Source organism: Mustela lutreola, chromosome 10 (genome assembly GCF_030435805.1).
Source record: "Mustela lutreola isolate mMusLut2 chromosome 10, mMusLut2.pri, whole genome shotgun sequence".
Taxonomy (NCBI): domain Eukaryota; kingdom Metazoa; phylum Chordata; class Mammalia; order Carnivora; family Mustelidae; genus Mustela; species Mustela lutreola.
In genome coordinates this window covers 12,718,646-12,741,621 of record NC_081299.1, presented here as the reverse complement: position 1 = coordinate 12,741,621, position 22,976 = coordinate 12,718,646, and the positions used below count along the sequence as shown (strand labels likewise).

Genomic DNA, 22,976 nt, shown 5'->3' with positions numbered 1-22,976 from the left:
CCTGAAACAAAATTACCTTCCGAGGCAAAGATTCTCCCAGAACCTGGGAACTTTATTAGGCTGCAATAATATATTAAAGAGGAGGTCTGAATCACCCGGAGCAAATTCTAATGTGAAGAAATACCACGACGACAAATACTTTGTTCTGAACCGTTTACTAAATTAAGTCCTTCCTGGACATTTTTAGCCTTCAATTTTTTTAATACTGGCAATAAAGTAGTTGCGTAATTAGTAATAAAGCTGACAGCCCAGTTACTGATTTTTTACTTAGAAGAAAAAGATGTGAGTGTGCGTGTGTGTGTGTGTGTGTATAATTTCAAACAGCTCTAGTTTTCTGACTGCAGATACATAAATGATTTGCCATCTCAGCAACTCTGTCCCACGGGCCGGGGTTGGAGAAGCCGCACTGAGCTCTGTGGAGTAGAAATGCTTCTCCAGGAGTCAGAAGATGGGCTTCGGTTTCACAGCTGACTTGCTGTGCAACGTTAGGGAAGTCACCCACAGTCTCTGGGCCTTGGTTTTCTCACCTGAAGAAAGGGGCAGTTGGCCTGGGTGGATGTCAGAAGGCTACTGGCAGATCTGGCCTGAGTCCGGGAGGGGACAGTGACGTTAAATGGCGTCTATGTGTTGGTGGCTTCTACACCTGTGTCTGTTGACCGAAACCTGTCCCTCGCCCCGCGTGTCCATTGACCCACTTGCCGTCTTTGCTCAGGTGTCTCACGGACACGTCTCTCCTGGCCCAGACAGAACTTGGGAATTCTGCAGCGGTCCCCAGCCCTGGCTGATCCTTGCCCGTCTCCCCGCCTCAGGAAGCAGGACCCCCCACCCCCACCACCGCCACCGAAGTGCTTTGACCACGGCCCTGGAGGCCACTGGCAACTCCTCTCTCTCTGATGGCCTCCACCTGCAGCCCATCGGTGAGTCCTGCCAGCTCTGCCTCCAGACCCTCCTCGCATCCCAGCCCCTCCGGCCTGGCCAGCATACCCCAACACCCCGTCACCTAGTGACGGGTGCTTTCTGCCTCCGCCCCTATGTCCTCCCCGGTAGCTGGGGCCGATCTCACAACCCCGAAACAGAAACAGGATCAACCTCAATGACTCCTCATCACTTCGAGAATACAGTTCAAACTCTGATGACCCGCAGGGTTCTATGGCAGTGGTTCTCAAACTCACCTGCCTGTGGGAATCACCTTGGGGGGCTTTGCAAAACGGATGCCTGTGACCCCACCCTCTCACCCATGAGGTTCTGATGTAACCGTCAGGGCTCTGCCTGGGCATCGGGAGTGTACAAAGCTCCCCTGGGCGTTCGTAATGGGTCGTGTGGACCATAACACTGGCGTCACCTGGGAGATGATGGGAAACACAGGATCACGGGGTTCCCCACCCCCACCACTGAATTTGAACAAGCAATGCCTGTGTACAGTCAAGTTCAAGAGGCCTGCTCCTACCTCAACCCCACCCCCCACACACACATTCTTTGCAGGATTCATCACTTCCCACCCCCTTGCTTTCCTCCCCTGCCAGAATGCTCACTCCCTGGCCTCCACCGGGCTGCTTCCTCTGTACTCCAGACCCCAGAGAGGCCCTTCCCTCGGCCTCTCCCTGTGTTGCAGACATAGCCCAGGGACCCTACCTCCTTTATTCACCTCTGTTTCCTGATGTCCACAGCTCAAAGGAAACACTTTAAATGGCAGACGAATCAGTACCGTCAGCCCTAGCTTAGGTGGCTGAAAGGCAGCTCAGTGCCTGGGACATGGCCTCACAGCTACCTCCCCTCTGCATCCCAGGTCTGACTCGAGTTTGCAGTTCCCTATGGTTGATGGTGGGTGAAGACACTGTCTCCCGGAGGCCCTTGGTAATAGGCAACTTGTTCCCCAGAGGAGGAGAGGGTTACCCCAGGGCCCCCCATTCCATCAGCAAGGGGCTCAGCTCCATTCACTGGGGAAACCCCAAAGGGAGGAAATTTCTGTGTCAGGAAGAAGCTCTCCCAGCTCTTGGGCTATTCCCCTCTCTGGGCTGAACTTAATACCCACAAATAGGGTCTGAGATCTGCACTCTATAGGTTTGTCATTAGGGTTTAAGCAAATGATGGATGGGAGAGAGTTTTGCTGACCGATAGAAGTAGTAATTCCGCATTTAGATAACTTGTCAGATCATTAATTTAACTAATCTCTACTGACATTCTGTGCTGGGTATTGATGCCCTAGAGATGCAAAAAGGAAGCTTCCCCATGCTTAAGGGACAAGACCCATCCTTGTGATTGGCGAGGGTGGGGGAGGAGGGGGCGAGGCGTACTGGCAGGGGACCCCCCTATGCAATACCCCAGTGCATCACCAGAGGGCAGCAGACAGCTTTGCAAGCCTTCCCTCCCCAGGGGGAAGACCTTTGAGAGAAGGACACATTCTGGGAGCCCCAGTGGCCTTCTCATGGGGGCTTGGGAACAGAGAATGGGGACAGCGGCGGTGGCGGGAGGACGCAGCTCTGTGGGAGCTGCCAACTCAAAAGAGCAACTCAACTCTGTCCCCTGCATCAAAGCTGTCCACTACCCCAAGACCCAACCATGGAGAAGTGCTCCTGACCCCTAACCCCTCCCAGTGTGGCCAGTGTGGAATAGGGACCCTCCTGAAGCTCTGGGCCTTGCAATCCGGGATCCCTGCTGCCGGGGAGATTCTGGGGCCACTGTGGGACTCCATCCCAAGAGATGTAAGGTATGTGCAGGAGGAGGGGAGGCAAGGTATCGTGTGTGTGCGAGCACATGTGCGCGTGTTTGCCTGTATATGTGTACGCGTGTGTGTGTTTGCATGCACAGAGTAACAGGACAAAACCCCCACACAGGAAGTGCAAGACCGGAAGGGGAAAGAAAGAAGGTCGTGCTAAGAGGGAAGCCACAGAAGCAAAAGGAAAGACTGAAGTCAGGGAACAAGAGGAGAATAACATCAACATCCTCGGGTGGGAAGTGAGGGCCCCGGGGAGGCGGGAGCTCAGCACCAGTCTGTGGCGAGTGGGCCCTGCTAGTTTGGGCCACTTGGGGCCCGAGTGTGAGCAGTGGCGGCATCTGTGTGAATGGACAAGGGCCACTGGCACGGGAAGAGCAGAAGTGTGATGCACGGAGTGACTGCGGGGGGAGGTGGCTGGGGAGGGGGCAGGTAGGGGTGAGGAGCAGGGGGCACATCCCACTCAGGGCTGTGGAAGCACATTAGCCGGTCAAGGGGACTGATGCCGCTAGCTAAGAAGCTGGGGTAGCTCCTGGAGTCCCACTTCTAGAGCTGGGACTGGACTGGGCCCTGCTCAGTCCCCCTGGCCAGGGCATCCAGGGGCCGGGAACGGCTGGGCAGTAGCTAGTTTTAACATGGAGACTGACTCTGGCAGCTTCCTACCCAAAGGCACCAAGTGCCTTGGGCTACAGATCCACTGTGTGTGTGTGTGCACAAGCAAGCGCGTGCACACATCTGTCATGTGTGTGTTGGGATGGACACACAAGGTCATATGTCCTTAGTAAGTTACCCGAGTCTCTAGTGCCTTCCCCTGGGCATGGAACAAACCTCTTCCAGAGGCCCAGAGATGCAGTCTGGCTGGGTGTGTGAACCCAGGGTTCCCCACGGGCATGCTGTGTGACCTCGGACCGGTGACCGCACCTCTCTGTTCTTCTGTGTCATCATCTATACAACAGGATTCCATGAATCTGAGATGGGTGCTCCATGGGACGGTTGTGAGGGTGAAACCAGATGATGGGTCGGAAACAGTTCCGCGGACTGTCTGAAATGGTTAAGCCCACATTCGGATGACCCGCCAATCGATTCATTCCACAAGCCCTTACTGAGGCCCTGGGCTTCCGTGCTGGGCCCTGGGCCAGGCACTGAGGACTGAGAGGTGAAATAGGTAGGGTCCCTGTCCTGAGAGAGAGGCCCAGCGCCGGACGCGGGCGGGTCCAGTAACTTCTCCTTCTCTGACTGGTGCTCTGGGCTATCCCGCAGGTGCAGCCGCCTGGTGTTGGGCCCAGTGGGACTCTGGCTCAGAGAGCCACTCTGCCTTTGGGGAAAATGCCAGAGGGCTGGAGGAAGAGCCCTTTGCACCTGGGCCCCTTTGTTCCCTAGTCAAGGCTTCATTTTCTGAGAAGCTCAGCATAGGCCCCCGTGCACACCAGCTGTTCTCTGTCCCCCCAAAAATGTGCCAGCCGGGCATGGGGAGGGGGGTGAGCCAGGCTCAGGAACTGGTTGGTGCCTGTGAGGTCACTCTGGACTGGGAGATCACTAGCTGGTCAACTAATTTGTCATCTTCAACCCAAATGAGTGTGGCCTCCGGGGCCTTAGGAAAATCGCCTGCAGGCCTCCAGCGGCCAGCAGCAACTAGAATCATCTGAATTCTTTGGCCCCAGTCAGCACATCGGAGCAGGCAGAAGGCGCTGCGTGATTGGATCAACTTTAACTGCAGGACTTTTTAAAAAGACTGATGCCCCAGGCCCCCTCCAGTCTCCTTGAATCAAAATTCATCTTGGTGGACCCAGTACTTGATCTTTTTTAAGCCACTGCCAAGGTGATCTTAATGCAGGAGGTCCGGGGACTGACCTAGGGGGTAAGCTCCCCCCCATCCCACACCTGCCAAGGACAATTTGTTGCAACTCGGGGGCTGGACCTTCCCCTAGTGGCCGGAAGGAGAACTGCAGCCTCGCTCCTAAAATCATCCCTGGTTTTGAGACCAGGACCCACTCCCACTTGGGGGGTTCAATTCACATGAGACTAAGAGGCATAATCTGTTCTGAATAATCTGCAGCAAAAGGCTCAAGGTTGTCCTTATAATGTCACCCTGGCTCTTTCGCATACCCAGAGGCTTACTGGGTTCGAGAGAGGAGGAGGTTCTCCAGCGGGTCAAGAACTGGGCATCACCTGGCACATGCCTGAACACACGAATGGACATGTCTGTGCAAACAGCACGTGCTGTGCATATTTCGGAGGAAAAGGAGGCACGGCTCCTGATAACGTGCAGAAAGACAAGGGAGCTATGTAATTCAGATCCAAGGGCACTTGTTGGGAAGCAAGCCTCTTTGGACCAAAGAGCGAATGCATCTACTTAAAAACCAGCACAAGGGTGGCCGGGTGGCTCCGTTGGTGAAGTGCCTGACTCTTGATTTCAACTCAGGTCATGATCTCAGGGTCCTGGGATCGAGCCCCACATCAGGCTCCCCACTCAGCAGGGAGTCTGCTTAAGATTCTCTCCCTCTGCCCCTCCCCCTGCTCTCTCTCTAAAATACATAAATAGGGGCACCTGGGTGGCTCAGTGGGTTAAGCCTCTGCCTTCGACTCAGGTCATGATCTCAGGGTCCTGGGATCGAGCCCCGTATCCGGCTCTCTGCTCAGCAGGGAGCCTGCTTCCTCCTCTCTCTCTGCTTGCCTCTCTGCCTACTTGTGATCTCTGTCAAATGAATAAAAGGAATCTTTATAAAAAAATAAATAACATAAAACAAAACACATAAATAGTTCTTAAAAATAAATAAAAACCAGCACAGTGTTCCCTCAAACAGATTCTAGGGAACTTGTACTTCGCAGGTTCTGTCTGTCTGCCTGCTTGGAGGGGTCCTGCCACTCCTTCCAGAGCCTCCTTCCCTCCACACCTCTGCCCACGCAGTGCCCTCCGCCTAGAGTGTCTGCCCCCTGCGCCTCCTTGTCTGAAACCTCCTTATGCTTCTAGGGCCACTTCAGACGCCACCTTCTCTGTGATTTCCCGGCTCTCTCCAGCTCTGATCTGTCACTGCATTATATCGGAGTCTTTCCTAGGACAGCTATCACTTTATTACTCGAATTGTTAGCTATTTATCTCCATGTTTTATCTCCGCTTTCTCTCCCTTCGTTCCGCAAATATTTATTGTTCCTCTCTAAACGCGGAGTAGGGTCTGGGGTTACTGAAATGAAAGAGCTAGAGCGGAGCCTGGGAGGAGCTTCTGGGCACGCAGGGGTGGGGGAAGGAAGACAGGCTTTAAGGTCCGATGAGGAAGAGGCTGGGGCTGCACCCAGACCACCTCTGGGTGCTGTGCCTGCTCTCCAGCCCCCACCCCAGCTCTGGGCCTTGGAGGCAGCAATGGTCAAAACGGCCATTAAGGGAATAGTGAGTAGGTGTGTCTCGGAGCAATAAAGGAAGCTGCGTTTCTGTTCGCTCCCTCTTTCCTCCAGGCTCTTCCTTCATTCACTTGACCCCCCCCCCCCCAATCTCCCTTCCCTGATAAATATGAATTAAGGAGGCGTCACTGTGTTCTCTTGTGCTTTGAGAAGGCCCCAGGCTCCTCCCCACTCACCCAGCTGTTCTCCACCTCCAGCCGGGGCTTCTGGGGACAGCGCACATGTTCCCAGGGCATGGCAACCAGATCCCGGAGGGAAAGCTGGCTCTCAGGCACCCCTTTGCCTCCTGGCCCCTGCCGGCGCCACACTGTGGCCACTCCCTCTCCCAGCTTACTCAGGCTTGGAAACTAAGTCCCAAGGCCAAGGAAGAGACCTGTGTCTCCTTCCCCAGACTCATCTGGGGAGAGCTCTGTCTTCCACTCCTGGCGCCTCCAACCCACCCTGCACAGGGCAATCAGAAGGAGCTTTGCAAGGTATATCACATCAGACCATAACCTTCAGCAGCTTCCAGGACACAGAACAAAATGCCAGCTTGCTCCCAAAACTCTGGCCACACTGGCCCTCTAATAGCCCCTAGACCATGCCAAGCTTTCTCACCTCAGGACCTTTGCACTTGCTGTGCCCTCTACCTGCAATGCCCTCCCTACCCCAACCCTGCCAGTGACTTCTTTTCATCCTGTAGATTGCTGCTGAGATGTCACCTCCTCTAAGAGAACTTGCAGCCGCCCCCCACCCACCCGCTGCACACTCTGTTATTCCTGTCATTCTCTGTCACGTTACCTTGTTCCTTCACACACTTATCACCAACTGTCAATATTCTTCCTTATTCTTTTAAACATATTTTTATAGTCTGCCTCTCCTCACCCCTTACACTGCAAACCTCACAAGAGCAGGTCTGATTATGTCTTGCTCTCCATTTTATCCCCAGCACTGTCCCTGACATGTAGCAATTGCTCAATTCCTTTGTGATGAATGAAGGATGAAAACGTTGGAGAAGGAGCGCGGGGTGCGGGGGAAGGGAGGCAAGCCGCTCCCTCCTACGTTTCCCCAGCTGCAGGGAGAGCCAGCCGGTGGGAGAACACCACAGCTTCCGCAGCTAACTCATCCACCCCGCAAGCATCTACATATTTTCTTCAATGTTGTGGGGGTGGGGTGGGGCTGGGGGACAGTGATGAAGACACCCATTCCCATGTCCATGGGCTTCGAGTCTAGTGGGATCTGCAGACTTTGAACACCTAGTGTCAGGGCATGGAGGGGATGGAGGGGAAGTACCCTGGGGTATCTGATCTGGTCTGGGCAGTCATGACTGGCTTCCTGGAAGAGGGGGCGTGCAAGCGGAACCTGAATGGATGAGTGGGGCCTCGTTCAGCAAAGGGAAATGGGCAAGGTGTGGGAGGGGCAGGAGCACCCTCAACTCTTTGAGTGTAGACTTCCCTCGCTGCCAAATTAGGGCCTGGGAAGCCTGCTGGCTTAAGCTTGGTGTTCCTCGGGATATCCACAACATAAGGAATGGGATAAGGGGCTGACTGCAGAAGACTTTGGGATGTGGGATGTGCTACATTCTGCAAAGATTCATAAGTTTTGCCCACAAATTCTTCCCCTCTGTGGGGGATCTCTCCATCTGCTCGACCCGTTCTTGGCCTGGTGGAACAGGTGCATGAGGGCTGAGGCAGAGACATGGGCGGGCAGGTGTGGAGGACGGCACGCAGGAAGTCAGCAGGTGGAACTGTCACCCCTATCCTGCCTCCCCACTCAGGGAGGCCCCAGAGCAACAGAGTTTGTGACAAGGATTCAGGAGCCAGTGGCTAATTTGCAAAGGCGCCCCAGGGAGCTGGGAAGGGAGTGAAGAGTAGTGGGGAGGGGAGGAGGCAACATGGGTGCATCACGGAGGTGATCCTGGGGGAGCCACTCAGCCTCACTCCTGCTGGGGAGCCCCAGGGCACAGTGGCCATCCATCTGAGTAGTCCCACCCAGGGGGCAGAGCGGCCGGCAGATCCACCCAACATCTCCCATCGGCCAAGGCTGCTCTACAGATGCCCATCCTCAGCCACATAGCCCTTGTCCTTACAATGATGGCCCTTTCCAGCCCATGTCCTTACCGTGGTTGCCTAACCATGCGGCCAGCAGCCCAGCATAGTGGTCCTTCCCTGGCACTGTGCCCTGCTTGCCCCTCATCATACAGCTGCCATCCGAATTCACACCTTTGTGGAATGTGTACTGCAAATTTTACTTATGTCTTGCTTTCTTTGTTTACTGTCTCCCCCTCCCCAACCCGACGAAAGTTTAATGCCAGGTCTTTGGTGTTCCCCACTGGATCCCCCAAGACAGCTTCCACCATGTCAGGCTTCTAGTAAGTGCTCAGTTAAATATCCTCTGAAGGAAGAAATGACTGTCAGCTCCAAACTGGGAGTTCTGGATTCTGAGGTTCATTCTATAGACATTGGTTAGATGGGACCTCTGGGGCACTGGGAGAGGCAGTGACCCGCTCAAGGTCATGAACTGGGGTGCCACACCTGCACCTCCCAGGAGGTAGCAGTCCCATCACCGCCCCCTACCCCCCCGCCATGCCTATCCCTCCGGGAACCTCACCAGCAGGAGGACACGCTTTGGGAGTCCCTGGGCTCCTTTCAGCTGCCTGAGAATTGCTCTCTGCCAGTTCTTAGTGATCTCAGCTTCCTTCTCCCCCTACTTTCCCCAGCTGAGGAGGAAGCGGCTCAGACAGCTGTGGAGCTGGGACTCTCTCTAGTTGAGATGCATTAATTTGTAAATATCTTCATTTATATGTAAATGCGGAGTTCCGCGCCCCGCCGCCAGCCCTAATGGGGCCCAGCAGCCTGGAGACGCAGCCTCCTTTTGCTAGCCAGCTCTCCCTGATCCGATTAAACTCGTTCCTTCCCTTCCGCTGTGGCCTCTTTGAGGCTCCTTTGCTCTGGCTCGCGCTGCTCCGGGAACCCACCCCCGGAGCGGAGGCTGGGAAGGGAAAGGGCACCGGCCACAAGTCAGCAAGGCTGTGTGACCCTTGGGCGGACCCCCTCCCTGACTGGACCTCAGTGTCCTCAGTTTTAAGATGAGCAGGGCAGCATGGTGTAGACCCAGAGCAAGGTGGCCTGGGGTCTGATGCAGTCGGTGTCATGCCAGCCGGGGGCGAGTCCAACTTTGACTTTGCCCAACTTTAACCCTGGCTGTAAACCGGGGCTAGAGAAAATAGTAACTTCTGCGCATGCATTTACAGGGTCTTTTCATGACGATGAGAAGAGCCAGAAGACACATAAGGGGCTTTTACGCGATCTGGAAAAAGGTGAGGGTGTTTTATGGTGGAAGAAGGAGCGGGTTTTCTGGGCAAGAACAGCAAACATGCATTGCTCAGCGACCGTGGCAGCACTTAAATGTGAATTAACCTGGGGACCCTCACAAGGCTGCCGGGAGCTGCTCACTACTGTCATTCCCTTCTAGAGATCGGGGCAACTCGGGCACAGAGTTACCAAGCCTCGGTGACACTAACGCATGGAGATGGAGGGGCCAGCATTGGAACGAAGGGTCCCGGGACTGAAATCTCATTTAAATCCCACAATGATGGGGCGCCTGGGTGGCTCAGTGGATTAAGCCGCTGCCTTCAGCTCAGGTCCTGATCTCAGTGTCCTGGGATCAAGCCCCGCATCGGGCTCTCTGCTCAGCAGGGAACCTGCTTCCCTTCCTCTCTCTCTCTGCCTACTTGTAATCTCTCTCTCTCTCTCTGTCAAATAAATAAATAAAATCTTTAAAAAATAAAATAAATCCTACAATGATGGTGAGAAACCCATCCGATGAAGTCTGCTTTGCAGGGCAAGAAACGGACACCAAGAGAGGTCCTCATCCAAGGTCACTCAGTAGGAAGTGGCTGAGCTCCTTCTGAACCAGATCTTCTGGGACGGTCCCAGGGTTAGGCTCTGGGGGCTCCACTGAGCGGGAGAGGCTGGGAAGGGCTAGTCTGGGGCTCTAGGGCTTCCTTCCTGGCTAAGGACTCCAGTGGAGGGCAGGCGATGATGGCATAGGCTGGGGGGCAGTTGCTTCTCAGAGACCAGGGTAACCCTGTGGGAGTGGGGTGGAGGCAGGGGGTGGGTTCTGGGAAGCAGTGGGGGATGTTGGGGGGAGGATCTGAGCGCTCACCTCCCCAGAACCATCTGTGGCTCCCAGGACGGTTATCTGCTTCCCAAAAAGAGGTTTTCATCTCGACTGTAACTGGCTGGTCTTAGGTGTGCTTTAATATTTTAAGGTGCCCCAAATCCTTTTTGGAAGCAGGTACAGGGGAAATCATGGACACGAACAGAGGCATCTTTGCGGCCATTTGCTTGCTTCTCCCCCGTCCCCTGGCGCCCACATGCTCACCAGATTCCCCCAACAAGGGCTGGTTCTCAGCTCCTGGCACGAAGCCCAGAGAGGAGGGGAACAAAGAAAGGTCCTCCAGGGGAGCACCACCTTCCCTCTCACAAAGTGCGCAGGGATCACCTGCCAGTTTTCTTACGCCGGGCTGGGCGAGCCCTGTGCAAACTTCCCATCCAATTTTCTAATTTTATCCAGGGAGGCCTGAGGTCCTAAGGGCTGAGGAGCATACCCAGGATCAGTGTGCAAATTTCACTGTGAACCTACTACATGCCCGGCCTGCAGACTGCTGCTTTTTACCTGGGCACCAGGCAAAGCATTCAGCTGTGTCACGTGGAAAAACGCACACATGTGTGTATGTGTGCAAGACTGTGCACATTCAGTGTCCGTGTGAAGGTACCTGTCATGGATGTAGTGAGGCTCCCCACTCCCCATCTCTCCCCCTCTCACTAGAGGGCTGGCAGCCACCTGGCTTCGGGGGACAGTCGCTCTGCTAGGGTGAGAGACCATCTAAACAAGATATCTCACGGGAGGGTGTGCTTGAGCTGGGGCTGAAGACCGACGAGGGGCTCAGCAGGTCTCCAGAAGGAGAGCCGCACTCTGGCACATGAGCGCCAAGGGCAAAAACAGGATTGGGGCCTTTTAGAGAGGACACGAGGAGGGCGCGGGGCTGCGACACCCACACACCGAGAACACAGCAGGGCACGGAATGGGATCTGCAGCTACCTTAGAGTCTTCTAGAAAAGGGGTGGGGTAAACATGTCAAGTGTCTTCATCCCTAAGGACTCTTTCCTTCTGTCCTGCTGCCTCATCTGACCCGGATCCAGCTGTTTAGGGTCTGGCTGGGCGGGGACCGGCGGAGACCGGAGAGCGTGTTGCCCGCGCTGCTGAGCCAGGCAGAAGGGGCTAATGTCCCAGCTCTGTCCCTGCGGCTGCAGGACGTGGGGCACGCTGCTCACCTCTCTGGACCTCACTGTCCCTGCTTGGAAACTGGGTTTGGGCAACTCACATCGCAGGACTGGGGAGGAGCCGGCTTTGTGGGGCTGGGGTTGGGGCATGCAGTGTGGAGGGTCTGCTGCCTTGGGCAGAGCTGCGACTCCACCCCTCCCTGCTCCTCCTTCCAGGGGAGGCCCCTCGAGGCACTGGGTTCCCCTCTGCAGCACAGCCCCCCGCCTTGCCTTCCAAGCCCGTCCGTGGTTGGGGGGAATGACCGTGAGAACCCCCAAGAGCGTCACAGGGCATACGACGGGAAAGGGCTGGAGAAGTGGCCCCCCACGCCCGGCCCCTCACCTCACAGTGGACTGGTACACCAGGTCCTCTCTCTTGCGGTAGTTCTCCATGTGCGAGTAGTTGGTGGAGAACATGGCATCAAAGGTAAAGATCTTCTGCTTGATGGTGCCGCCGTCCGTCACCTGCAACAGAGCACAGAGGTAGCTGCGGGGAGCGCTCAGCCAGCCCCGCCCCTTTGCTCCAGACAACACGCAAGGGGTTTGGGGAACACTGGGAGAATCAGAGGCCAGTGCGACCCGCACCCCGACCCACACCCCAGTGCCCTGGGGAGGCCTCTAGGGGACATGTCACTGCCTCCACTAGAGCCCTCCCAGGTTATCCCAACTCTACTGATGTGTAAACTGAGGCTCTAGAGGGAAGTGACTTCCTGAGGACCTATGCCAGGAAGGAGCAGAGCTGGCTCTTCTCCCAGGCAATACTTTCTGAGAAATTCTGTCAGGGATAGGCCCAGAATGCAGCTCCCATCTGGGGATAGGGTCGTCCTCCTTCCTGGAGGAAGTGAGGTCTAAGTTGCCTTCTGAAGGAACAGCAGGAGGCAACCTGGCAAAAGGTGGGAGTGCGGGAGGCAGGGGAGAGGAGACAGCAGAGGAGACAGCAGAGCAAAGGTCCTGTGGTAGGAAAGAGCAGGTGCGCTCCAGGCAAGAAGATTGTGTTCAGAGCGCCTGGGGCAGAAAGGCAATGGTGAGAAACCAAGAGCTGCCAGGTCCTGGAGGGCCGGGGAGGCTGGGGGGCACAACTGCCCCTGAAGGCAATGTGGTGGAGGTTACCTTGGACATGATTTAGGGTGAGGACTGTTGGAGGCAGGGGGCCCTTGAGGAAACTAGGGAACACTCATGCCAGCGACCTGGGGATAGAGCCCCCTGGACCACACAGGGGCTCACCGTCCTCAAACGCTGTCCTGGGGACAAGACAGCAGGAAGGGCGGGAGGTCCCCCCCTGCGCCTAGGAGCACTAAGGCCCAGAGGAGTCTGGGGGGAGGGGAACCCCAGGAGGTGACCGAAGACAAAGGCTACTCAGGCGCCCAGCTCTTCGAGGCTGATTTAAAGTCGGACCCAAGTGTCCGGCACTCCCTGCTCCCGCGTTGCCTGCAGCTAATGAAAGTGTTACTCCACAAAGCAGCAAGGTATGTGTTGTCACTGTTTCAATTATTTATCTGTTTACTCGGCTGCAGTTTTCCCTACAGTTTTCCGCCTGCGTCAGCAACTCTATTATAGACCCGGAGCTTGCCGCCTCTCGCGGCTCAGCTGGGCTCCACGCTAACAGCCTGCAACCCAGGAGGCTCATGCCTGGGCCTGGAGAAGTGGAATTAACTCCCTGCGGCTCTGGTTGTGGAGGCAGGGGGGCTGGCTGGGAGGGCGGTGGCCTGGGGGGGGCTTTCTCCAAGGCGTTGGGTGCAGCTACGGTGGGGGCGGGGGATGCTGAAAAGATCTGCAGCCTTCCCGAGAGGACGGGCCCCGGGGGCAGCCGGGCTCCTTTGGGCACCTCTGGACCCAAGCTGACTTGACCCACATCTGTCTGGCCTATGTAGCCTTTTTTTGGTGGCTGGTTTAGGGGACACAGGTTTGATGCAATCCGGCGAGCATTTATTGAGCGCCAACTGTGTGCCAGGCACCGGCCCACATCAGTATGTGTCACCTCTCCCCAACCCCCCGCACCCCAGTCTGTAAGCTCATAAGGAGTGAAGAGGTCCCTAACTGTCCCTGGAGGCCCCAGGGAACCCCGGAGACAGGGTTAGCATGGTGATAAGCTCCAGGACCCTGTATGTGAAGATGAGCAATGGGACTGACTCCCTACAGCATGGTTTCTCCTTACACCTCCCTACGCTCATGCCCCTCTGACACCTCTGGGCTTCTCTTCAGCTCGTCCTCTTGACTCACGTCCCCTGTGGGGCTGTGTGCTCTCAGCTCGCCTCCTCTGCACCACGAGTCCGGCTGCCCAGAGAGGGGACGCCAAGACTAGGGTACGAGGGAGGAAGAGGAGCGAGTACCTTCAAACCAGAGCCTTCAGCAGGGGGAGGGGGGGATGATTTTGCCCACACCCCGTCTCTGTGACATCTTTGGTGTCACGGCCTTGCAGGACGGCAGTTTGGTGCAGGCACCTGGGGGCCGAGAGCAGGGATGCCGACACCATCCCAAAAGGTGCAAGATGACCCCAAAGAATGATCTGGCCCCAGACGAGAAAGGTGCCATCGCTTTGTGCGGCCCCCCCTGTGCCCCTGGGAAGTGAGTGCAATGAACCGCATCTTGCCCATTTCGCAGAGGAAGAAGCCGTGGCTTAGAGAGGGTAGGATATTCAGCCGAAGGCACGCGTGGGGCTTCCTGGTGAGGCTCTGGATCCCGGGGTGGGGCTGCCCTCCACCCAAGCAAGCCCTGCCAGGCAGGCGGGACCGCCAGGAGCTGAAGACAGAGCAGCTGCTCTCAGTGCCCCCACCCCCAGGCAAGCGGGTCCTTAGCAGGAGGACACGGGAAGGCCTGTGGAGTCTTGAGGAACGTTCTCCCCAAGTCGTAAAAGTGGAAGGCGTCCTGCCCGTGTGACTTGAAGCCTTGCCTCCTTCAGGAACTGCTTTTTTATCTCCTCCTAAAATGCGGCAGCCCTTATCGTCCCAATCTCAAATTTCACTCCATTTTTTTTTTATTATACAAAGGAGAAAAAAATCTGTCAGTAAAACTGTCTCCTCAAATTTATTCGCCGGGACCGAGGATTTTATTACTAGGAAAATACAGCTGCACCCCACACGTCCACCCATACCCGCACACCCCAGATAAAGCACCAAGGAATGATCTGAGTCGTAAATCACTGTTTCCGGCTGAGGGACAGGGGAGTTTCAAGGACGCACCTAGTTTTCCTTTGGTTTTATTTACATCTTTTTTCCTGGGGCCGAGTCTGGGGCCTCCCAGTCAGCTTAGGAGTAAATCACTCCTTCCTGTTCCCCAGGACCAGGACGGGCACTTCGGTCGCCCAGCTGTGAGAGCCCAGCGGCTGCCTCTCTGCCCCCCCTTCCTCCCTGGGCCTTAGGGAGGGTTCTGGAAAGAAGGGGATGGCCTTGGAATGCACACTCAGGTCCCAGGTCTGAGGGCGAGGGGCTATTTGCAACGAAGTTATTCTCTAGTTCTTAGTGTGGCAGCCCCTGGGTTGAGGGAGGAGGAATGTCACAGGCTGTGGGGCAGCGGACATGATGAGCCACACCTTCTCTTGAATTCTGGAAACTCTGCCCCAGACCTAAGACCTGCAGGTCCCCCAGGAGAAGAGGAGCCAAACTGCGGACGATTTGGCTTGTGGGGATTTGGCTGGTGGGGATGCCCGGGCCGTAGGTCACTGGGAGACCAGAGCCAGGGAAAGCCTGGCTTTCTGTAGCCGCAGATATTTGCCAAGTATTATCTGACACCACGGAGGAGACAAAGATTCTTGTGGGGGGAGGGGTGATCACAGAAGGCCTCCAGGTGGAGGTGGGCCCCTTCTGAGTGTGCTTAGTCCCAGGCTGGTGCCCCACCTCTGGAAGACTCAGACGCAAGCCTCAAGCTGATTTTCTCCACCCCCAGGAGAGTTCTCGACTCTGTTACTAGGTAATTTGGTGCACTTCCCTTCTCCAAGCCTCTCCTCTCTCCTCCGTAAAGTGGGATAACACGACCCACCTTTGAACCTCTCTCAAGGATTAAGTGAGATAAGGTTTGTAACAGCACCGATCGGTGGGGAAGCGCTCAGCAGGAACAACTATTTCTAGGCATATTAACAATTTTCTCGGCCACCCCTTCCTCTGGGTCCCTTGCCACCCTCTCTAGGGCTGGGGCTGGAGGGTAGAATAGTTCTTCCTGGAAAGCCAGAGGACGTAGAATGTCCATAAGTGGAAGAAGGGGGCCCGCCTGGCAAGGGAGGCCTGGAGGGCTGGTGGAGGGAGAGGGAGTCGAGAGCAGGGCCCAGGGCCTGGCTCCCAGTCAGTAGAGCCCCCAATAGGGTGGGAGCTGATGGATGCTTTGAGCCGGTACCTGGGAGCAGGCTGGTCCCAGGGGCTCCGAGATGCTCCCCTGGTGCCACAGTGACATGAGGTCACGTGACAAAAGATCACGGCACGCAGAGGATGGCAAGGTTGCCAGGAGCGGATGAGATGCTGTCCTGGAAAGCCAAGGCCCAAGAAAGTGTGGGTTCTCCTTCCCCAGAGGGAGAGGAGCCCGTGCATTCATTCACTCACACAACAGGTTTGTACTGAATCCATAAGTAGGTCCTTGAACGTGAGCTATTCAACTTCTATGAGGGCAAGGGCTTCATCTGTCCTGCTCATTGCTCTGTCCCCACATCTGTGTCTTGCAGATAAAGCAACCGAGGCCAAGGCAGAGGCAAGTGAACTGCCCAGGTCACGAGGGCAGGAAGTGGGGAGCCCTTCGCACAAATTAGTTGAAAAGAGCCCAGTGGGGGATCTATCCTGAGGTCGAGGAGATGGGCATGCCCAACGTGGGGGCAACCGCAGAAGCCTGGGGCTCACACAGCCCTGCAGAGTCAGGTGCCCCCTCTGCCACTCCTGGGTTAAGCCGTGTGACCTTGGAGAGGTCTCTGTGCCTCGGCCTTGTCATCTGTAAAATGGGAGCCCTCGCAGCTCCCTGTAAGGGGCTCATGTGAGGACACAGCACACACGGTGACATGCACAGCGTCCCCGGAGGCTGGCTCGGCAGCCGGTGGCGGTGACAGGGGTGGACATCGGAACAGCCAGTGTTCCCGTGCTGCTTGTCACAGGCCATGTGCTGTCTGCAAACCAGAACTCAGGTAATTATAAGAAAGCACTCAATGCATATTAGCTGCTACTATTTGTTTATACTTGGGTCCAAAGTGGAGCAGTTGGTCGGGGTGGGCAGACTCCGGCAAAGGTAGCAGCACAGAGTACGTGTTGGAGAATGCAGGACTCTCCCCACCCCGACCCCCGTACCGACGGCATCTCAACCACGATGTCCTAGCCTGGAAGGCATGGAGGCAGTAGAGACCCGGCTTCTGCATCCCACAGGCTGGCCTCCGCACTGCTCCCCTCCCTGGGCCTCAGTTTCCCTAAGTGCTCGATGAGAAGCTATAGGGTGGGGGTGGGTCCTCAGAGGACCATTTCTACTTTGAATGCCCAAATGCTCTCCTTTGAGAACAGCAAGCAGACCACAGCTACTCCCACGCTGGCCTTGCTTACGGGGGCTCACAGACCCTGAGGCGGTGGACCCTGTCCCGAGGCCCCGGCTGCCCCTCACCCCCCAACACCAGCAAATCTGGCCTAAGCGAGGCTGGGTTGATTTTCCAGCGAAGGAATCCACGCGCGGCGAACGACACAGTCCAGCCGGTGGAACGTCCGGGCAGGCCGGGGTTTTTCATTTGAGACAAATGTCTCCAACTCCAACTCCACACCGTTGTCCCTGGGTACCATCATCCAGAAGAGAGAGAGAAGGGAAAAAAAAAAAAAAAAAAAAAGAAAGGGGGGAAAAAAATCACCTCCTCCACCCCCAGCCTCCTTCTCTTTGTGTTCCACAAAACCAATTACAGGTTGGAAATAGCTGTAATAAACTTGATATCCCACTTATGGGCCAATCCTGCCGCGGCCGGAAAGTGTAATAGTGGCAGGAGTGAAAACCGCTGGTGTATTTTGCCGGAGCTGTTTAAATTGGCTGCCTACATTATCCAGGCTCCTCTCCAGCCGGGAAGGAATTTGTTCTCCTGGAAATGGAGCAGCTGAGGTCTCTGTGGCTGGGCAGCGAGAGGGGGGCGGTGTAAGGAGGGCTTTAATGAACTGATTAGACATGGGACAGGGGACAGCGTCTGGGTTCTCGGAGTCGGACGGCCGGGGTTCGTATCCCAGCACGGGCAGCTGCCGGCAGTCGGGCAAGAACCATATAGCTGTTGTTGGGAGAAAGGGAAGGGGGAGGGACATCTAATTGGACCATGCAAGTGGCCGCAGGGGCTGGAGTGCTGCCCCCAGCATGAGTCTCCGGTCTCGGCTCTGCGGGGGGCGCTGTCACTGCGCGGCCTGAGCCCATTTCCTCATCTGTAAAATGAGGAATGTTAACTGAACTTGTGCCCCGGAATTGATAGAAACACTCAAAGGAAGGAATGTATGTGAAAGCCTCTCACAGAACGTGAATTTACTGCTCTGTTCCTAGTACCGTGGGAGGTGATGAGCATTCTAGAAACTTCCACCACGAAACCATCATCTAGAAGCCCCCGCCCACCTCACTTAGCTCCCCATGCAAAGAGGGCAGCGGTTCAACTGGCATTCCTAATGAGCTGACTTAGATCAAGTTTGCCCCGGAGTAGCGCTCAGGCCAGGGAGCGTGTGAGGGCCCTTTTACTGACAGAGCCGCACCTCACTCGGGAGCACAGCTGTGAACACAACACGTGTGACAGTGATGAAACGACACCACCTCTTCGGGGGGTGGTTCTGACTCCTCCAGCAGAACCTTAGCTCGGGGGGCCTCAGACCACGTGGGCCCCAACTCTCAGAGCGCTGTTTAGCATGCAGGGGACTCTTGGTCACTGTTTTTATAGAAATGAATAGTGTTTTTATAGGTGCAAAACCTGGGGCCCGGGAAGGGCTGCCACTCGTCCAGGCTGCCCAGCTGGTAAACGGAGCAGCGGAGATTCGAACCTGGGTCTGATTCCAAAGTCCAGATAGGAAGTGATCCAGAAGGCAGAGTCGGACGGAGTGTTGGGTAGGGGGCATGGAAGGGAAGGGGGTCTAGGCAGAGAGAAAGGTGAGCAGAGGCACAAAGCAAAGGGCCACCTGCTCAGGGAGGGGGGGCCAGGAGGCAGCCTCCCCGGGGTCTGCTGTGCAGGGCAGGGGCACAGGGCTCCTGGCTTCTTAGTTGCCATGGTGACCTAGGACCGCTCAGCCCTGTGCACCTGCTCTCCACTTCCCGTCTGCTCTTGCAGAGGGGAGGGCAGGCTCCCCTGGGGCATGGGGGAGAAGGATGCCAGATTCCAAAGGACAGAAGGGAGGGACATCCCCAAGGCCAGTGCCACCTAAGTCTCTGGATGGCCAAATTCCAGTCCCACTCTGTCTCGCTTGTGAGTCCTGGCTTCCAGTGGGGCCGGGCTGGGGGTAATTGGCTTCCCCCGTGTGTGTGGCAGATCCGGTTTTGACAGAGACAGCTGGTGTCATAAATTGCTCTGTGTCTCATCTGGTTACCGTGTGATGGCAGACAGCAGCTCGGGGATGGGGGGTGGGGCGGGCAGGGGGCAGGGGCGTCGGGGAGCATGGCAGACAGGAGAGTGGCTATTGGATTTGTGGGTCCCATACATGTGGGCAGGTGCATATGCGAGTGTGTGTGTGTGTGTGTGTGTGTACAACTATTGTGGGCAGAGCTGCAGGGTCCCCAGAGCTGCTGGAGGCCAGCTCACGAAGGTGAGCACCGGGGTGAATGAAATAGCCTGTGGTCTGGGGGCGTGGGTGTGTATGTGTGTCTGCAGGGGTGAGTATATGAATCTGTGTGTTTCTGGGCTGCATACAAGGAGGGGTGTGTGTATGTGCGTGCGTGTGCGTGCGTGTGTGTGTGTGTATAAAGCAAAGTAATGGTGAGAATGTTCGCTGTAGCTCTAAATGTCTGGGAAAGAACAGGAGGGCTTGTGTGTCGGTTTGTGGGTTCATGGTGTGTGTGCACTTGCGTGTGTGGGAACAATGCCTACCTCCTCCTACAGCATAAGTCCGGTTTAAACACCCTGTTCCCTGCCCTGCGCAGGGGGATGGAGGATGTCAGTGAGGGGGCATGTGTGCGGTGGGTATGTTTCTGAGAAGTGCCAGGCCAGGAGACACCAACACACCAACCCAAGCTTGTGCAGTCTTCCAGCCCCACCTGCCAGGTGCGAAGCCACAGGTCAGAGCCCAACCACCTGAGCCCTCCCAGCCCCGCCAGACACAGGCTGCTCCCAAACCTCCCTCCCCATCTCCTGTGCATCTCCCCAAACCCACACTGCGGGGCTAACAGCCAAGAAGTAGGGCAGACAGGGGGGACCCAAGTACATGTTAGATGCTCAAAATTCTGAGCACAGCAAAATCACCCGGCCGGAGGGGAGGAGGGTTAGAAAATGTCGGTTTCTTTGAAAGCCCACCCGGGAGGTTCAAATTCTGTGAGTCTTGGGTGGCATCTGGATTTTGCATTTTTTAAAGAGCCCCATTGGGTCAGTTGGATGCAGGGGTTGGGGACCACAGGAGGAACCCTCTCCCTCACCCCGGGACCCTCCCGCAACGAGGGCCCCTTTGATGGTTTCCCAGGTGGCTCTCAACTGCCAGACCCTTGGTGCCCTGGGAGCAGGAAGGGCCCTCAACTGGCCCAACTAGACTCCTTACTTTATAGAAGGCTAACCTGAGTCCAACGGGGAGAGAGACACGCCTAGGGTCCCACAGGAAGCAGGTGGCAGGGCCAGGGGAGCCAAATCCTTGGCTTTGAGGAGCCTCCTGCACTCACGCGTTTGATGCTTGGAATCCAGACCCCAGAGAGCAAGGGTCCCCACTGAGTGCTGTTTGGCTGGGGTACTGGGGATGCTCTTATCAGGGGGTCATAGCCTGCTCCCCACTGTCTCCTGGGAAAGAGCCGCAGCATGAGGTGGGCTCCGGGGTCACACAGATGGCCTCCTTCCCAGGACAGCTCACGCCCTCCCCTGCTGCGTTCCGGAGGATGGTGCAGGGACAGAGGACAGAAGAGCGACTTTGCCCCATTTCTCTCTCCCTGTAGGCCCTCCTCCCTCCCTGCCCTCAGCCTTCCGCTCCTCTTCTGTTCATTGGCCTGTTTGCTCATTCAGCACCTCCCGGGGGGTCAGGCCTGTGGACAGAGGGTAGCATTGGACATGGGCTCTGTCCTTAAGGGGCTCACAGAAAGGGCAGGGGCACCAGAGAGAGAACCAGCAGCTCCCGTGCTCGCCCACGGTGGCTGCCTGGTGAGCACTGAGCTGTGCCTTGGAGGGCGGGGAGAGTCTGCAGGGCAGACGAGAGAAGCAGGACATTCGAGTCCTGGAGACTGGCATTGGCCCCTCAGAAGGCGCGGTGCAGGCGAAGAGTGAGCCAGAGCGCAGGGTGGGTTCCGCGGGCCGCGGTGGCGACGCAGGGACTCAGAGCCCCTCGGGGAGGCAGGATGGTGGGCGCGTCGTGCTTCACACACATGGAGTCTGGGTTTGGTGCCAGCAGTCAAGCCCGCAGGTCCAAATCTCATCCAAGTCCTTTCTCATCTTCCTGCCTCTGTTTTCTCTTTTACGAACTGAGGATGAACAGTAGGGCCTTCTCATCGGCGGCTGGAGGAAGAACTGAGTTTTCCCAGGGAAAGTACTTGAAAGGTGGCTAGCATAGAGTCATTGCTATAATCACGCGTTAAATTATTGGTTGTAAGTGTAAGGGCCTATTTAGCCAGAGCGACTCCATCTTGGTTAAAAGCCATCTTGTTGTTTGCGCAGTAAAACTTAAACTGACCCTGCCCTCCCCCCGCCCCCCGCCCCCCGGCCCCAGGAGAAACTTACTTAGAAGCAAGTCTGGGAAACCAGTAAAATATGGTCACCTAGTTCCTAATAACAGAGCCCAGAATACAAGGACAAGTAGGGCCCGGTGGAGACATCCAGCCAGTAAAAAGCACACATGGTCTCCCTAACCACCAAAGAATGTAAACCCAACCTTTTGGGAGCCAAACTTGTGCGCCAATTCTGACCAGAGTGATAGGTTAGTTCAAACAGCTACTATAGGGTAAGTTGTAATTCAATTGGCCACCTGCGTGTGGCCTAACATGACTATGCAATGTTACAATGTCATTGGCCACCTACATGTGGCCAGGCTTTTGCTCTATAAAAGTTAGTCTGTGAGGCTGGGAGGGGTCGCTCTCTTCGGAGGCGGCCCTGACCAGTCAGTCTGACTTCTAATGCTTAGCACAGAATAGAGCTTTGCATAACTTTCACCTTGTCTCAATCTCATTCCCCTGGCCAATCAGTCTAACTCTAATACTTATCATAAAATAAAGCTTTAAATAACTTTCACTTTGTCTCGGTCTCATTTCATTCAATAACGGACCTAACAGTAAGATGCTTAGCACGATGGATATTACGGAGTAGGTATTATGATTGCTATGATTTTCTGGGAGGGAGATAGGGAGATAGGGAGCCATTGAAGGCCTCAAGCAGGGGAGAGGCAGTTCCCATCGGGATCAGAAAGACCCCTTAGTGGGAACACCGGGGTGTTGCCCTATTGCAGGGTGGGCAACAGATCCGGGGGCAAGCCAGTCTGCACTTGCAAAGAGGCCATTAGCACAAAGAGAACAGATCATCTTCCCAGACCCCTTTGCAGGGTTCCAAATTGACTTTGGGGTTCCACGAGCCAGGGTTGCAGGTGTGTGTTGGGGTACGGGCATTGGCGGAGTCCTCTCTGCTCCCCATGTCTGTGTATCTGTGTGGGAGGTTCTGGCCCCCATCCCCTGCCGGTGACACCCCCGTGAGGTACCTCAGTGGCTATGCTCAGCACTCTGTGCTCATGCCGCCCCCGGGGCTGCCGATCAGCGGGAACACCTGCGGGCCGGTCATGAACATGGGTGCCAGCCTGTGCTCATCTGGCTGACCACTGCAGACAGGAGGGCTGCCAGTCCTCAGGGAGGGCCCTCGCCATGCCAGTCTGCTAGCTGTCCACGCTCCGCAGACGCTGCCGACAGCCCGGCCTGTGCCAGCAGGATCAGCCACCGGCGGAGCTGGGGACATGGCTGCTCTGCTGCCCGTGCCAGCCTCCTACCTGCTGAATGAGGGGCAGAGCGCGCCCGCGAACACGGCTGGGCTGGCGGATCCTGCCCGCTGTAATTAGCACGTGGACTTGGAGGCAGTCCGGCCCAGCAGAGCCTGTCTGTCCATCTGCAGCCGTCTGCTCCAACCCAGCAGCTTGCTAGAGAGAAAGAGCTCTGCGCTGGGAGCCCTGAGGGCCGGTGCCCATCTCTGCTTACTAACTGGCAGTGGAGGCTGCCGACGTGCTTTCTCTCTGAGCCTCCACTTCCCCATCTGTGAATGGGGTGGAGACGGCCGATCTCTCCTCCCTGCTTGCTTCCCGCACTCCCGTGCAGGTGGTGCTCCCTGGCAAATGCTGGGTGGCCGGATTCTGCCCTCGAACGGTCACACTAGGGTCCATCCAGCGATGTTCCCTTATCCCTTCCCTCAGCAAAGACACGCGTGTCCTTACTATGAGTTCAGGGCTGTTCTAGGTGCGGCGGGTGAGGCCACGAACAGCACAGAGTCCCTCTTCTGC

General features: G+C 56.3%; 1 protein-coding gene across 1 annotated transcript in view; it reads right to left on the bottom strand.

The window, feature by feature from the left end:
• IGSF21 (immunoglobin superfamily member 21) overlaps positions 1-22,976 on the bottom strand; it is a 234,704-nt gene that overhangs the window by 66,060 nt on the left and 145,668 nt on the right. Inside the window, exon 3 of the mRNA XM_059137465.1 lies at positions 11,759-11,880. Within this exon, the coding sequence (XP_058993448.1) occupies positions 11,759-11,880 (122 nt within the window). The remainder of the gene's footprint in view (positions 1-11,758; positions 11,881-22,976) is intronic.